We start from the raw sequence: 16,950 nt of genomic DNA on the forward strand, positions 1-16,950 counted from the left end.
TGTGGAGGTGGAGTACAGAAAGAGTAGAAGAGGTTGTGTCAGTACAGGGGAGAGAAGGGCTCCATAACGTGGTGGGGGTGCAGCGTTGCTATTTTACCCCCCTGTGGTGCCTAGGGTTCATAAATCTCAACCACTATTGCTGGTGTTACTCACTCCCTAGGTATGGGTATGGAGCGGGGGCCAGAGCCAGCCTCTAGTAGGGTTCATCATGGCTGGCAAGGGCCAAAGCCAACTTTAACCACCATCACGTTCAGCTATGACTGGGCCAAGGAGGGCAGACATAGCCCCTCCAGGAGAGGTTATGGTTACTTACCTGCACAGTGACTACAACTATGGCCAGGGGATTTGTCCTAATAAGGTCACATGGCCAGGGAAAACTCTTGAACCAAACTCTAACTAACCAATACACAACTATAGAATTATTAACATGATCATTGAGTGGATTTTGGTCAGGGAGTTAGATTGCGTTCTATGCTTTCAACACTGGGCAATAAAATCACAGATAGATTTATGCCTCTATCACAGCCAGCACCATTTCTGATCTCACCCTCTACGGCATGTTTTCCTATCGTAGCTCAACATCAGAGTAATCAACGCCTGACGATCCAGGCACTCTAAATAGCTTCATAATATCTTTATCAATATATCAGAATTTTTTCAGACATGGTTTTTGTGTTGGCTTGTGTGGCAAAAACCCCATCATCACCTCTCATGTTTCACAATTAATAATGTCTGGCACCCAGAGACAGCTTCCATCCATCATACTGTATGTCCCAACACAGACATTAAGAAATGTGTTTGTTATGGATGCTGCTACCGTAGAATGGGACAAGTTGTGAGGCTGCTGTTGACAGAGACTCTCACAATCAATCCTAATAGAATCATGGTAGAACAAAGGTGTGTCATAGGCACATAATGAATGAGGTGAAAATGACAGACAGCCAGGGAGAAATCCAAACCCAGTCTAATAGAAATTAATAGCAGTAGAGGCATAATCCAGATTTGATTTATGCAAGAAAATAAAAGGCATGTGATATCAAAAATTGTGTAATATAATTATTGTCAACCTAAAATATTGTCATATAATTATACAGTTTAAATGTGTTTTTACACATTTTCTGTATAAATAGGCTCTTAAATATATGTAAACAGACCATAAATGTTCAACATTTTGTTTTCTTGGAAAGTAGTGAGTGTTATTATATAATACAATATCAGTACTTGTTGCATTTACAACTTGTCTATTTTTTTTTATTTAACCTTTATTTAACTAGGCAAGTCAGTTTTAAGAACAAATTCTTATTTACAATGACGGCCTAGGAACAATGTGTTATCTGCCTTGTTAGACTTTCACCTTGTCAGCTAGGGGATTCAATCTAGCAACCTTTCAGTTACTGGCCAAACGCTCTAACCACTAGGCTACCTGCCGCCCAAGTCTTAAGTCTAAGTTCTATCATCAACTGATTTCAGTCAGTGTACGGCTGTGGATTGACTGCATTGTTTGAATGTTTTGGCATAATGGCAGTTAATTTGAAAAATTGAATTATTCCTCTAAAACTGGCTGCCTAGCTAGCTAACAAACATACAGTGCAGATACATTCTTCAAATTCATGATTTTAGAGAATATCTTATCACAGCACAGGCAAACCACAGTTGAACAACTCCCTGACCAAAATGGCTGCCCTTAATCCCATCATAAGAAGGTTCATGTCCATTCTAGCCAGACCGGTTGCTGCTTTAGCCAACTCCATTGTCATTTAGCCAACAATAAAAGAATAGCATACAGTACAATAGTTTTGATTTGGCCAGACTTAGACTACATAACAATGCAACTTGTGCCTAGCAACTCAAGACTAGACAACGGCAGAAACAAATATGGCCACCATATAGAGGCTCAGAGGTTGAAACGTGAGAAGCATGTTCTACATACATTGGCAGACAGCTGGGTAGTCAGGTTGGCCACTTTTTCCTGGGAGTTCTCCAGCTCGCGTCTCAGCTTGCGGATTTGCTGTGAAGAAAATGACAACAACAAGGTCCTTTAGACAGGCAGTGCAGGAAAACATAATTTAACATAACTCCATACTGTGCTTTTCTCCACATCTCAAAGTGCCTTACACTGTATGGTGATATATGGCATTGGGTATTGACTGGGTAAGGTGCATGACACAAAGTAAGCTTATAAAAAATGTAAATTAAAATAAAGCTTTATGGATGGGAGAGGATGATATTATAAAGTAGGAAACTTGATGAAAAACAATAGACACATGGTTGCTGTACAGCAATATCCCTGCATGTCGAGTTACTCTGAACATGCTAAATAAATCAATTAAAAACACTGGAAAACAACAATGTTTCAGATCCTAAAGCACCGCTGAATGGATGGACGTGAACAGTACGGATGGACGAAAGCGAATGAGATGATATTTGGAAGATGAAGACAAGGCGAGAGTGGAACAGCGGAACAGCCTTACCTCTCCTTGTATCCGCTCCTCGGTCTTAGAGAGCATAGTAGGACGGAAAGAAGAAACAACAAGAAAGAGAGAGAGTGAACTTGGGAGAGTGAACTTGGGGGCAGTGGATGATACGGTTGGTTGAGGTAGTATCACAGTAGCTCTGTAAGTCTGGCACTATCCTGGGTTTACAGAGGGTAGTGGGTTCAGACTGCATCCTATAGGAGTTCAGCAGGGTAAAAGCAGGGTAGAATAGCAGGGTTCCCCAAATTCGGCCTGCGGGAATTATTATAATTTTTTTAATACTTTCCGTTGTTGGACATGAAAGACCGTAAAATCACCAGGAAATCAGGTTAAAGTTATTTTAATTTAGGAAATGTGTTCCCAAGTATTCCTACGCATAAATAGATAGGCATATGTGATCGTATCCCAATGTAATCAAGGTTTAAAATTATTCTGTTTTTCTATAAAACTATATCTTTTTGGGTGTCTTGCGGTCAAATTGCAGAGTACAAATTATTTAAAACTATGGTTCTGCCCACCGGACCATCCATTCAAGGAAAAATCAGCCCGTGGCTGAATGTAATTGGGGACCCCTGGCCTATATTGGGGACCCATTGGTCTATATTGGGGACCCATTGGTCTATATTGGGGACCCCTGGCCTATATCGGGGACCCCTGGCCTATATCGGGGACCCCTGGCCTATATCGGGGACCCCTGGCCTATAGGAATTATATAAGGACACCAATTGTGAAATGTTATCTGGCATGTGTTTGTGTATCAGTAGCAGTCAAACCCCTTTATATAAACATATACAGTGGGGAGAACAAGTATTTGATACACTGCCGAGTTTGCAGGTTTTCCTACTAACAAACCATGTAGAGGTCTGTAATTTTTATCATAGGTACACTTCAACTGTGAGAGACGGAATCTAAAACAAAAATCCAGAAAATCACATTGTATGATTTTTAAGTAATTAATTTGCATTTTATTGCATGACATAAGTATTTGATTACCTACCAACCAGTAAGAATTCCAGCTCTCGCAGACCTGTTAGTTTTTCTTTAAGAAGCCCTCCTGTTCTCTGCTCATTACCTGTATTAACTGCACCTGTTTGAACTCATTACCTGTATAAAAGACACCTGTCCACACACTCAATCAAACAGACTCCAACCTCTCCACAATGGACAATTCCAGAGAGCTGTGTAAGGACATCAGGGATATAATTGTAGACCTGCACAAGGCTGGGATGGGCTACAGGACAATAGGCAAGCAGCTTGGTGAGAAGGCAACAACTGTTGGCGCAATTATTAGAAAATGGAAGAAGTTCAAGATGATGGTCAATCACACTCGGTCTGGGGCTCCATACAAGATCTCACCTCGTGGGGCATCAATGATCATGAGGAAGGTGAGGGATCAGCCCAGAACTACACGGCAGGACCTGGTCAATGACCTGAAGAGAGCTGGGACCACAGTCTCAAAGAAAACCATTAGTAACACACTACGCCGTCATGGATTAAAATCCTGCAGCGCACACAAGGTCCCCCTGCTCAAGCCAGCGCATGTCCAGGCCCGTCTGAAGTTTGCCAATGACCATCTGGATGATCCAGAGGAATGGGAGAAGGTCATGTGGTCTGATGAGACAAAAATGTAGCTTTTTGGTCTAAACTCCACTCGCCGTGTTTGGAGGAAGAAGAAGGATGAGTACAACCCCAAGAACACCATCCCAACCGTGAAGCATGGAGGTGGAAACATCATTCTTTGGGGATGCTTTTCTGCAAAGGGGACAGGACGACTGCACCGTATTGAGGGGAGGATGGATGGGGCCATGTATCGCGAGATCTTGGCCAACAATCTCCTTCCCTCAGTAAGAGCATTGAAGATGGGTCGTGGCTGGGTCTTCCAGCATGACAACGACCCGAAACACACAGCCAGGGCAACTAAGGAATGGCTCCGTAAGAATCTCAAGGTCCTGGAGTGGCCTAGCCAGTCTCCAGACCTGAACCCAATAGAAAATCTTTGGAGGGAGCTGAAAGTCCGTATTGCCCAGCGACAGCCCCGAAACCTGAAGGATCTGGAGAAGGTCTGTATGGAGGAGTGGGCCAAAATCCCTGCTGCAGTGTGTGCAAACCTGGTCAAGAACTACAGGAAACGTATGATCTCTGTAATTGCAAACAAAGGTTTCTGTACCAAATATTAAGTTCTGCTTTTCTGATGTATCAAATACTTATGTCATGCAATAAAATGCAAATTAATTACTTAAAAATCATGCAATGTGATTTTCTGGATTTTTGTTTTAGATTCCGTCTCTCACAGTTGAAGTGTACCTATGATAAAAATTACAGACCTCTACATGCTTTGTAAGTAGGAAAACCTGCAAAATCGGCAGTGTATCAAATACTTGTTCTCCCCACTGTATATAATGTAAACATAATGGTAAAGACCTAGGTAAACAATAAAGTGATCTATAAACCATGGACAAAGTTGGAAAAGGAGAGAAAAGCCCATGTTTTGAGGTAAAAAGTCGTCGTTGACAGCTCTGGAACTCATCAATGACATTTGGCATAACATCTCACCTCACTTCAGGCATGTTTTCAATCCAAGAGAGAAACACTACATGGTTATATTTCTACAGTTGGCAGGCCAGGCCTATATCACACACAGTCATGTCATTGTGAAGGGACCAACTGTTATAATCGTGAAAGTATATCCTGTGGGCACACAACAGCTGAGCCCAATAACTATTTCTGGATTATTTAATAATTATAGTACTCACCGAGGAATAGTTGGATGAAGTGTTTGAAGCCAAGGAGAGAACAGAGCCATGGACTGAAATGTGTAGAGAAGAAAAACACAGAGAGAGAGACAGAGAGAGCAAAAACATTCAACATGGTTTAATACTGACATATGCCATATCCAGACTTCACAGAATATGCTACAATGTGATTAATCTATCGTATTCAGATTTGTAAAAAATACTTTATAGCCAGTAAACCTGCTACTGTGAGTGTAGATATACAGCAAGGTATGAATTACAGTTGACCTGTGGCAGTATATAAGTACTTCATAGAAAGCAACATAAAACATAACCCAACACTGACAATGTTGAAGAAGAGATGAATGATTTTAGAGGAGTGACAGAGACAAACTGGGTCACCTCATTACACCTTTACATAACGCACATCTAACATGGAGGCACTCTCTCTCTCTGTATTGAGAACACAGCCTCAAGGAGACCATTAGAGGGTTGTCTAGGCTGGGGGCGTGCAACATCAGGGGAATGTGTTCCACAGGGTTGGAATAAGATCCGTTTCCCTTTAGTCTATTCAGAGAGTGAATAAATAGACATTTCAAGTCATGAAAACTCAACACAGTCACTCAAATGGAAATGGCGAAGGTGCATAAAGATGGCGGTCCCCATGTACCTTCCACAAACGCCACATTTTCTAAGTTCTCCGTATTGTATAGTGCTCTCCGTTACAATGTTTTTGTATGTTCATTAGAACAATATACATAATCACAATTCAAGCTTCAACACGGGCACAATTTGAAAAAAGAAAGTAGATTGTGCTGATTTATAGGCACATTGAACCATATCGCGTGCCGTAGTTTAAAAAGTCTGTGGATAGTGCTCAAACGAAGACGTCATATTAAAATTTCTTACATCTTTATGCACCTTCACCATTGGATTTTCAATTAATTTCCTGAATTGAAATGGAGCTGACCTCAAACCTGGTTTCTTTATTAACTGAGGGCCGCAGTAGAAGGACAAACCAACATGGGCCAGCCATAGAAATGGAGCCACAGCTTTAGACATGAAGCCATAGGGTCCAGCTTTAGACATGGAGCCATAGGATCCAGCTTTAGACATGAAGCCATAGAGGCCAGCTTTAGACATGGAGCCATAGAGGCCAGCTTTAGACATGGAGCCATAGAGGCCAGCTTTAGACATGCAGCCATAGGGTCCAGCTTTAGACATGGAGCCATAGAGGCCAGCTTTAGACATGAAGCCATAGGGTCCAGCTTTAGACATGGAGCCATAGAGGACAGCTTTAGACATGCAGCCATAGAGGCCAGCTTTAGACATGAAGCCATAGGGTTCAGCTTCAGACATGGAGCCATAGAGGCCAGCTTTAGACATGAAGCCATAGAGGCCAGCTTTAGACATGAAGCCATAGGGTCCAGCTTTAGACATGGAGCCATAGAGGCCAGCTTTAGACATGGAGCCATAGAAGCCAGCTTTAGACATGGAGCCATAGAGGCCAGCTTTAGACATGAAGCCATAGGGTCCAGCTTTAGACATGGAGCCATAGAGGCCAGCTTTAGACATGGAGCCATAGAGGCCAGCTTTAGACATGAAGCCATAGAGGCCAGCTTTAGAAATGCAATGATATATTTGTATACAGGTTACTTACATGTGCTAGCTGTCTCACAGTCATCCCCAGGCTCGCGGAAGGATCCAGAGCGCATCATGCTCTTGGGCCGGTCGGCCAGTGACATGGTGCTGCCCAGTGGAGGGGAGCCGTACAGGTCGAAGGCCATGTCGTTGGTGGGGATACTGTTGGAGCGGGTTATCCTGGGGGCACCACTCGGGATAGGGGCAACTGGGAGGGCAGGACAATTGGCATGGGTAAGAGGCAGACTGGCACAGAAACTGTATGAGGCACACACATACACTACATACTCACACACTCACATATATCTGCACTCACTCACACACACATACCTGCACTCACTCACACAGTCAGTCACTCACACGCACACACCGACACACACAGACACCGACACACACACACACACACTCCCGAGGGGAACCTCACCCTGATGACTCAGTGTAAGGAGACACTCAGGTTCCACAAACAGTCAAAGGGATATACAGTATGTATATACATACATAGCATTGCTTTACTCAGAGCGTCTTTTATATCTCCTGCTTATTCACGCTTCATCAGTACACATATAAGAGATCATCATATTTTACTGACACAGCCAAATCTTAACTATAAAATATATATTTAACTATGTAACTTGATTAGTTCTGAATATGATTAGAACAATTTCTGACCTATAACGTCAACAGGGTGTTAATGTACTTCAGTGGATACACATTTACTGTATTCACAGGTTCATTCTAAAGGAGCGTTATGTGTTTCTATAATTCAACACGACCAACATCACACGGACTGGTTTATACTCAAAGTAAATGCATCCGCTGCTGCCGGGCTGTTACTGCTGCTTTCAACCTGTGCCTTAAACCTTTCAGATGTATCTGTGTTGAAATACAGACCAGCAGGACGATTAGTCTGAATGAGAGTTTAGAGTTACACAGAGTTTTCCAAGTCAGCCTTCAGAGCCGCAGGGCTGTGGATGGATAAAGGTGCAGTAGACTGAGACTCACCCACGTTAGTGAGGACAGCCTTGCCAGAGGAGAGGTGGGGCATGTGGGTGGGCGATGGCAGCTGAGGGGGGCTCTCGCTCTCCATCAGGCTCACTGCAGTGTGAGAGTGACGCCTCTCCTTCCCCTCCGACTGATCCTCTGACAGACCAGAGCTGTAGCGACTGGAGCAGGGCATGGAGAAGAAAGCAACAATTAAACGTGCCTCGGACGAGAAAAATATACTACATCATTTGTACATTGGATACAGCAAATGTGTCATAAAACAATGAAAAACTTACTTGACATACCCTAATCCTTTCTTGGGTAAGGTGTTCCTGTCTGTTTGCAAACTTGTAGAGAAAGAACAAGACAACAATAATTACCTTTTCTGCTATCAAACAATCAATGATAGTAGAACATCTTGTTATTAATAATATCTCAGATGCAGTAGAAAGATGGCAACAGTTTGATCATAGTATGTTCCTACATACAGATACTGACTGGTGAAGTACAGGGTTCCGAAACCTATTCCACCCCATCATCAGGGTCTTGTTCCTGTCTAGACCCACCTGTCTGGGAGATTGAGGGAGGTCCTGCTCCCAGCACCCCAGGTCCCCGTGCTCCTCGTCTCCTCCCTGTCCCTGTCTCTGTAGCTGTCCCTGTCTCTGGACTCTGCCCGGATATATCCTCCACTGGGAGGAACACTCATGGTGAGGGGAAGTGACTCCATGCTGCGGTGTAGGCCAGACAGTTTGGGGTAGAGCAGCGGAGAGCTGCCCATGGACAGGGTCTGGCTGGGGTAGCAGCTGGGGGAGTCGAGGTGCAGGATGGGGGCTGGGCTGGGGGTGAGGCCCCGGGGGATGGTGCTGCGTGGCCCGGATCCAGCCAGGTCCTGGAGCTTGGAGTAGGGGGGCACTTTAGGAGGGAGGTCCTGAATGGTCACGCACGAGTCCAGGCTGTTGGAGTTGACCTTGTCCAGGTGTGCCAGGCTCGGAGGCCGACCCAGAGATTTGCAGCTCAGCATCCTATGAATTAGATATGAGACACAGAATGTCAGATCCAGAACCATCCAGCACCAGGAAGGCTCCAGAGACCCTGCTTTTCTGGACTTGTTCTCAGGCCTGGCATGAAAAAGACATGAAAACACAGCACACAAAATGACAGTGACTTGTTTTCTTGCTGTGTTGTTCTCTTATGTCTATAAAGCGGTTTGAGTAGTTTCAAAAAATTACACAGTAACTCTTCCTAAAATATCTTAGAACATTCAGCTGAGCAAACTGGGTCGACACTAACAGAGTAATATATGTAGCTGGTTCTATTAACCTCATACCACCGCAAAAGGAGTACTGTAACTAAAAATTGCACAATTGTAATGTACTGTAGGAATGTATCTGGATGGTGACTTTACCTCTGAGTGGTGGGTGATGAGAGTTCAGGGTATTTGCTGCTGCTGGCCCTACGCAGCCCATGCAGTTTGGCGCTAGCCTCCCTAGTGGAATCACCCTGACAGTCTGCCATCTTCAGGGAGCCACACAGGGAGTCCATATCAGACGCCACTGCCTTGGCCTTAGCCCTCTCCTTCTCCTTCTCCCTGTCTGTCTGGTTGACAGGGCCTGTGCTCCCTCTTCGACTGGCCCCCTTAGTGCTTCCACTGCCAGGCTCTTTCCCCCTGGGGCCGGGGCAGGCCATGGAGACAGGCTTCAGGCTGAGCAGGCCGGGCTCCATGCTGCTGCTGGCGGGCCGGGCCGATCCAGGGCGGCTGATCAGGCTGAGGGTGCTGGACTTGGCGGGGCGTGGCAGGCTGCGGTACTGGAGGCTGTTACGGGCGCTGGGCCCCAGGAAGCCCCCCTCCTCACTGCCGGTGGCGTCAAAGCTATTCTTACGTTCCCCTCTTCCTCCTCCTCCTCCCAGAGGCTTCACAGGGATGCCAGAAGACTTGGGCATCTTGCCCACGGTGGCAGAGCCACTAGAGATGGTACTGCCCCCTGCTGTCATGACGGTGGCGGTGCTGGGGGTCGGGAGCCTCTTGTAGCCGAACGAGGCCCCGGCAGAGGGCTTGACCAGGCCGGATGGGGGCTTGCGGAGTTCCCGTTGCTGCGGAAGATGATCCCTCCCGGCGTCAGAACGAGATCGCTGCAGCCCAGAAGCCTTCACAGACATCTTTGTCTTGTCCACCGCCCTGTGGTCACTCTTTGGTGCTGCAAAGAGAGAGAGTTAGAGAGATAAATGTCTTCATTCTTTTGGAACTTTTGTGAATGTAATGTTTAATGTAAAAAAAAAAGTTATATTTCACTTTTGTTTATTATCTACTTCACTTGCATTGGCAATGTTAACATATGTTTCCCATGCCAATAAAGCCCTTAAATTGAATTGAGAGAGATTAGATACAACCATACCACTATCATTAGTCATGATTAGTCAGCTACCAGCTGTAATAATGAGTGGAGCTGAAAGTGGACCGTTGCATATAGATCAAGAGTGAAAGAAAACATCAGTCAACTGGCTGGATGTGGATGACACCATCATGACTAATGTTGGACGACCAGAACCGTACCCTATGGCTTAATGGCTACTTGGTCACATAAAAACAGCTGTATATAACAAGAAACATGTGTATTTACTAAGAGATGGTTTATGTTCGCTAGATGAAGACAACTAGTCACCAACATCTCAGAGGTACTGCAGACGTGTCTGGTTGACAAACTGGGCCCTTGACCAAGACGTAATGAAATGCAACGGGCATATACTTTGGTGACTGACAAAATTAGGGAAAGGCTTAGTTTTTATTATTCGCACTTTGTAACTCGTGCATTCATATTATTCTGGCAACTTGACATGTACAAGTCACAAAAATGTTTTTCAGACACATTTATAAATGCATGCATTATTGGGGGTGCTTACTAAGCTAACATATGAAATTGTTTTAAGATGGTCATACCATGGATCATTTTAGGACCCCTGTAGGTATACATTTGTTTTATTTAATTTGGTCTTTATTACTATAGCCCATAGAAACACATTGAATAACAAACACATTCATAAAATGGCAAAACAGACAGTAAAAAAAGTATGATAAGGAATTCGGTTTTGAAGTGTCTGTCCTATATTTAGGAGATTTTTGTTTTTTAGACACATGTTTAACCCCTTTTTGTTGTTGTTACAACACTACCTTCATACTCCCATTCGCTTTTTAAACTGGTCCCGGGTTTCCTTCAGATGAGTCCCATGACATTTGTGAGGGTTGTAAAGCAGAATATCCCCTTTCCATAGTGGGATCATAATAGCTTGTAGCCCAAACGGTTCGGTACCTGCAGACAGAAGCTGGCACATCGGCTGAACCGACTTCCCACCGTGATCGTGTGGGTCTCATCTTTCCATAGAGTGGTCATATTAGTTTGTAGGGCAAACTGTTCGGACGCTACAGACATTTTCATCAGAAGGCTGATTTTCTGGATGTCTCATGGTCTGACAAACAGCGCTGTAGCCTGGCCACCTTCCACCGCAGATGTGGAAGGCCGATATCGGCGGATTGAGACGCTGCCCATGGAAAATGATTTCTCTAGCTTAAACTGACAGACTGACAGATTTTAAATGGGGATTTTTTTAAATTATGTTACTTAGATTGACGAACGGGCGCGTCAATAGACTCTTAAGGAATAACACAGGCGTTTTAAAGTAACAGTGCATGTCACTCAGTCAGGGAGAAAAGGTGAAGGTTAGTTAAGAAAGCAAAAGCAAAGACCAGTAAAATAGCTGCCAGTCTTTCCCATGTGCAATAGCCTCAATTGGACACCGTCAATGGAATTCAAGATACAATCAGACATGTAAAGCAGCATAACTGATTGGGGAATGTAAAAAGAAAATAGTGTCTGTTTGGGAATATCACAAGACTGCATTTTTAGCCCAGAGAATGATGCCAAAAAACAGAGCCTCCTAATCAGCCACATTAATAAGGCAAATAAGTGGTCGAGGGCATTACAATAAATTGCATCAGTCAGGAAATTGAACTGCAGTTTGATTGTTTCCTCTATTGTTCAATCATAATTAGATTGCGAGGAATTAAATAACCCCTAAACACAACATTATTGCTGTGATCAGATGGATGAGTCACTACACATCATTGTAATCCGCTGCATTTCATTACTAGCAAACAATAGATCCATAGAACTGGCTTTAGGCTGAATAAAAGGTAATGCACTACATTGCACACCAGTGGAGGCTGCTGAGGGGAGGACGGCTCCTAATAATGGATGAAATGGAGTGAATGGAATGGTATCGAACGTGTGTGATACCATTCCATTCACTCAATTCCAGGCATTGTACTCCATTCCAGCCATTATAAAGAGCCACCCTCCCCTCAGCAGCCTCCACTGCTGCACACTCTTGCTACTATGTCTTAGTCTGAAAAATATACATTTTTACTTGAACTATGAATCAGAGAAAAATATGATTTTTAAAAAACGGTTAATTAAGAAACAAGTCACACACCCGCCATTTGAAATGCCATACTGCACTTTGCACTGTACTCTGCACTTTGCACAAAAGGAAACATTTTGTTGCTGTTTAAATGTCATTTTTCTACTGATACTGCCCATAAAGGTTAATGAGGTATCCGTAGTCCTCAAACTCAGGTATGGAGCGTAAATATGTTCAAAATCATTTTTTTACACCTATATTTAACCAGGTATGCCAGTTGAGAACAAGTTCTCATTTCCAACTGCGACCTGGCCAACGTAAAGCAAAGCAGTGCGACAAAAATAACAACACAGAGTTACACATAAACAAACGTACAGTCAATAACACAATAGAAAAAATCTATGTACAGTGTGTGCAAATGTAGAAGACTAGGGAGGTAAGGCAATAAATAGACCATAGAGGCGAAATAATTATAATTTAGTGTTAATACTGGAGTGATAGATTTGCAGATGATGATGTGCAAGTAGAGATACTAGGGTGCAAAAGAGCAAGAAGATAAATAACAATATGGGGATGAGGTAGTTGGGTGTGCTATTTACAGATTGGCTGTGTACAGGTACAGTGATCGGTAAGCTGCTCTGACAGCTGATGCTTAAAGTTAGAGAAGAAGCTATAAGACAAAGAATGCTTCATAGACAGTGTTTTACAGTGAATTTGTCTTTGATAAGAAGCATGGGAAGATTAACCAAGAGGGAAACCCAAAGAGATGATCCTTGTTCTGCATGGAATACACTGGTATTTCTTCTCAGTGTTCTTGTACAGTACTAGGCCTTCCAATCAAACTCTGGCACAGACTTTCAACATTTCATTTGATATCAAGCAGATATCCGCTGGCTGTGGCTACTCTCCATGTGGAATCCATTTAGGGGAGGTTATGGACGACAAAGATATCTTGCAAAACAAGTTAACAATCATGTTTCCTCCCCCGAAGATGTCACGCCATTCATACTTCTACTTTAACACAAACACACTCTTTATGAATGCAAACAGTAAAAACCCTTTCCTGTATAGCAGTCACTTGGAATAATGATTTCATATTAAATCATCAAATTGCTAAGTTACTGCCAACTCAACAGGACTGGACCAACAACAAGGTGTATAGTGCAGAGAGAGAGAGAGAGAGACGTGGGCCCTGGCAGTAAACCCCAAAAATACTAAAATAATGATTTTCCAGAAAAGATCCAGATCTCAGGGAATTAGACCAAAGTTCTCAATTGGTACAAAATATATATAGTACTGCACACACTACAATTACGTAGGGTTAAAAATAAGCTCAACTAGGCACATTAATGATGCAGTGAATGAACTGAGACAGAACACGCAGGGCATTCTACACCATTAAAAAACTAACTCAAATTGAATGTGTCATTGAACCAATTACACTTTATGGCAGCGAGGTGTGGGGTCCACTTGCAAAACAAGATTTCAACCAATGTGACAAACACCCCATTGAAACCCTGCATGCAGAGTTCTGTAAGATTCTCCTACGTGTCCAGAGGAAAACTACGAACAATGCATGCAGGGCAGAGTTAGGCCAATATCCACTAATAAACTCCAAAAAGAGCAATTAAGTTATAGAAACATCTAAAATACAGTGACCCCCTCTCATATCATTACCAAGCCCTGCAATACCAAGAGCTGAGCAAAAAATAGAGTCCCCTCATCCAGCTGGTCCTGGGGCTGAGTTCACAAACCTGTTCTACTAACACACTGAAGCCTCAGGACCAGAACATCCAATCAATCAGATCAAAACAAATTACAACACAGTCCAAACAAAACCTCACAAAGCAAAATGCTGTGCTATCTGGCCCTAAATCGACTGTACACCGTGGCAAAGAATTTTACCCTGGTTACTGATCAAAACCTTAGAAAAAACTTGATGGGGGCCTCCCAAGTGGGGCAGTGGTGTTAGCCGTGCCTCTAGAGATCCTGGTTCGAGTCCAGGCTCTGTCGCAGCCGGCCGCAACCGGGGGGTTTGGCTGGGTCGTGTTTTGGAGGACACACGGCTCTCGACCTTTGACTCTCCCGAGTCCGTACGGGAGTTGCAGCGATGGGACAAGACTGTAACTACTAATTGGATATCACGAAATTGGGGAGAAAAAGGGATTAAAAAATATTTAAATTAAAAAATAAAAACTTGAGAAAGTACAGGCTCAGTGAGCAGTGAGCACAGCCTTGCCATTGAGAAGGGTAGACACAGGAAAACAAAGGCTGTGCAACCACTTCACTACAGCAGAACCCGAGACAGAGAGTTTCATTTCCCCTTATTCAATGTTTCAAAGACCTCTCTGATGAGGATAGGCTATCTGTCCTGTTGGGGGGAGGCACACAGAGAGCTGTGGGTTGGCAGCGCACTACATTGCTCCCTGCCATAAGATAAGGGACAGTGTCTGACAGACCAAGCAACCTACACATGTTCTCTATGCTTATTGTTATTGTTCAATGTATGGTTATTTTGACCCTTGGTTATTGTTGTTACCATTGTCCTGTTGACAATATTGATTATTATTATTAATTATGTTAATATTGTACATTTTCAAAGTAAGCTTTGGCAATACGTACATTGTTACATCATGACAATAAAGCAAACTGAATTGAATTGAGAGAGGGGAGAAAGACCTTAGAGCAAGAGAGGCAGAGCGAGAGAGGCAGAGCGAGAGAGGCAGAGCGAGAGAGGCAGAGCGAGAGAGGCAGAGCGAGAGAGGCAGAGCGAGAGAGGCAGAGCGAGAGAGGCAGAGCGAGAGAGAGAGATAACACATGTTATTCAATCTGACCTGCCACTTTGAGCACGCTCTGAGAGGTGTGGGTAATGGGTGAGGTCACGCCCACAGGAGGGTGGCGCCCCTTCTTATTAAAGTTCCCTGGCTGACCCAGGATCTGGGGCTTCCTCAGTTCCCCTTTGACCCCCGCGTCCTCACTAGCACCCTCCATGGGTCTGGAGGACTTCCTCCACTTGCTGGGGGTCTCGGTCTTGAGGCTCCCAGTTTCGTAGCTGCCCCCGTCCATCTTGCGTGCGGCCTTGGCATCCTCACTGTACCAGGACAGGCCACTCTCCACCAGAGAGCGCTTCTCAGCATCGGTGCGGAGCTGCATAAGGACATAGGGACATAACCATTGAGATATGAAGTATTCTGCAAATGGAAAATTATATTTGTATGGTCACAATGGTAAACACAGTGTTGAAGTCAATTTCAGTTCAATCAATGAAGAAAATGTATCGAAATTCAGATTTAGGAATTCTTGAATTTTCTGAATTAAAAAAATGGAATTGTAGGGATCATGTGAGAGGCAGCCAGGTGTGTGTGCGTACAGTACATATGAGACACTGTGTTTGTTATCTCTGCCAGAACCTCAGTTTACACTCAGTAATCTCTGCTGTCTCGTCTGAGTGTCTGTCTGCATTTCAGAGAGAGAGCATGTGGGAGGAACTGTACTGTACTGTTTAACATCAGAGATTCACTGCAGTCACTATGTTATGATCTGAGGAGTCTTTCACTGCAGTAGTCACTAATAGAAAGAATGAATCAAGGATGAATCATGTTCTCCTTTAAATCCCATAAATGCTGGTGCATCATGGATGATCAGTCTTTTTGACTTGGCGTTCTGAAGCCACATTACATGCTCATGACATGCATTGTGGATGACGTGCTACATGAAAGGTTGGTCAATCTGGGCTGATTTAACAGTGTACTCGATTCCAAATGCCCCAGTTTTGCTTCAGCTATTTTCACAATGTTTTTCAACGCCCTCCCCTTTCTAAGCCGCTGCTACCATATTACGTAACGACTGCTCTTTCGTGGTCTGCGGGGCAGGCACAATATTAACTGTCCAATTAAACTAGAACCAGCTGAGAATGATTCAATCTGACCTTTCCTTACAATAACGTTCAGCACGGTGGCCAAGGCTGGGAATGGCCAAAACAATATAGTACCTTCCTGTAGGGCACAATTCACCTCAACTCTATTGAATCACCTCTGCTCTCCTCTTTGTTGAGCAGCGCAAGACTCATTCATCAAAACAACAAGGACACAATGCTGTTTCACCTAACGCGTCCCTGAGCAGAAGTCTGTTAATACAAGATGGACACTGGTTTAGTGGGGAAGTCCATAGATAGAAACTAAAACAGGAAACGCCCGTGCTCAGGTCTGTTCAACGCTGGTCTGACGAATCTGATTCCACGTTTCAAGATTGCTTTGATCACGTGGACTGGGATATGTTCAGGATAGCCTCAGACAACAACATTGATGTATACGCTGATTCGGTGAGCGAGTTTATTAGCAAGTGCATCAGTGATATTGTACCCACAATGACTATTAAAACCTTCCCCAACCAGAAACCGTTGATTGACGGCAGCATTTGCGCAAAACTGAAAGCGCGAAGCACTGCTTTCAATCATGGCAAGGTGAGCAGAAACATGACCAAATATAAACAGTGTAGCTATTCCCTCCGCAAGGCAATCAAACAAGCTAAGCTTCAGTATAGAGACAAAGTAGAGTCGCAATTCAACAGTTCAGACACGAGACATATGTGGCAGGGTCTACAGTCAATCACGGATTACAAAAAGGAAACCAGCCCCGTCGCGGACACCGACGTCTTGCTCCCAAACTAAACAACTTCTTTGTTCACATTGAGGACAATACAGTGCA

General features: G+C 43.9%; 1 protein-coding gene across 1 annotated transcript in view; it reads right to left on the reverse strand.

Annotated features, from left to right (window-relative positions):
* Positions 1-16,950, reverse strand: part of LOC120058540 (neuron navigator 1-like) — a 95,848-nt gene that overhangs the window by 23,997 nt on the left and 54,901 nt on the right. The window contains exons 5-13 of the mRNA XM_039007279.1: positions 15,079-15,391; positions 9,237-10,026; positions 8,398-8,853; positions 8,137-8,178; positions 7,850-8,010; positions 6,885-7,055; positions 5,228-5,280; positions 2,472-2,495; positions 1,931-2,008 (exon numbers count right to left, since the gene is read on the reverse strand). Coding sequence (XP_038863207.1) covers positions 1,931-2,008; positions 2,472-2,495; positions 5,228-5,280; positions 6,885-7,055; positions 7,850-8,010; positions 8,137-8,178; positions 8,398-8,853; positions 9,237-10,026; positions 15,079-15,391 — 2,088 coding nt within the window. The remainder of the gene's footprint in view (positions 1-1,930; positions 2,009-2,471; positions 2,496-5,227; positions 5,281-6,884; positions 7,056-7,849; positions 8,011-8,136; positions 8,179-8,397; positions 8,854-9,236; positions 10,027-15,078; positions 15,392-16,950) is intronic.

Source organism: Salvelinus namaycush, chromosome 2 (assembly GCF_016432855.1).
Source record: "Salvelinus namaycush isolate Seneca chromosome 2, SaNama_1.0, whole genome shotgun sequence".
In the NCBI taxonomy this organism is placed as follows: domain Eukaryota; kingdom Metazoa; phylum Chordata; class Actinopteri; order Salmoniformes; family Salmonidae; genus Salvelinus; species Salvelinus namaycush.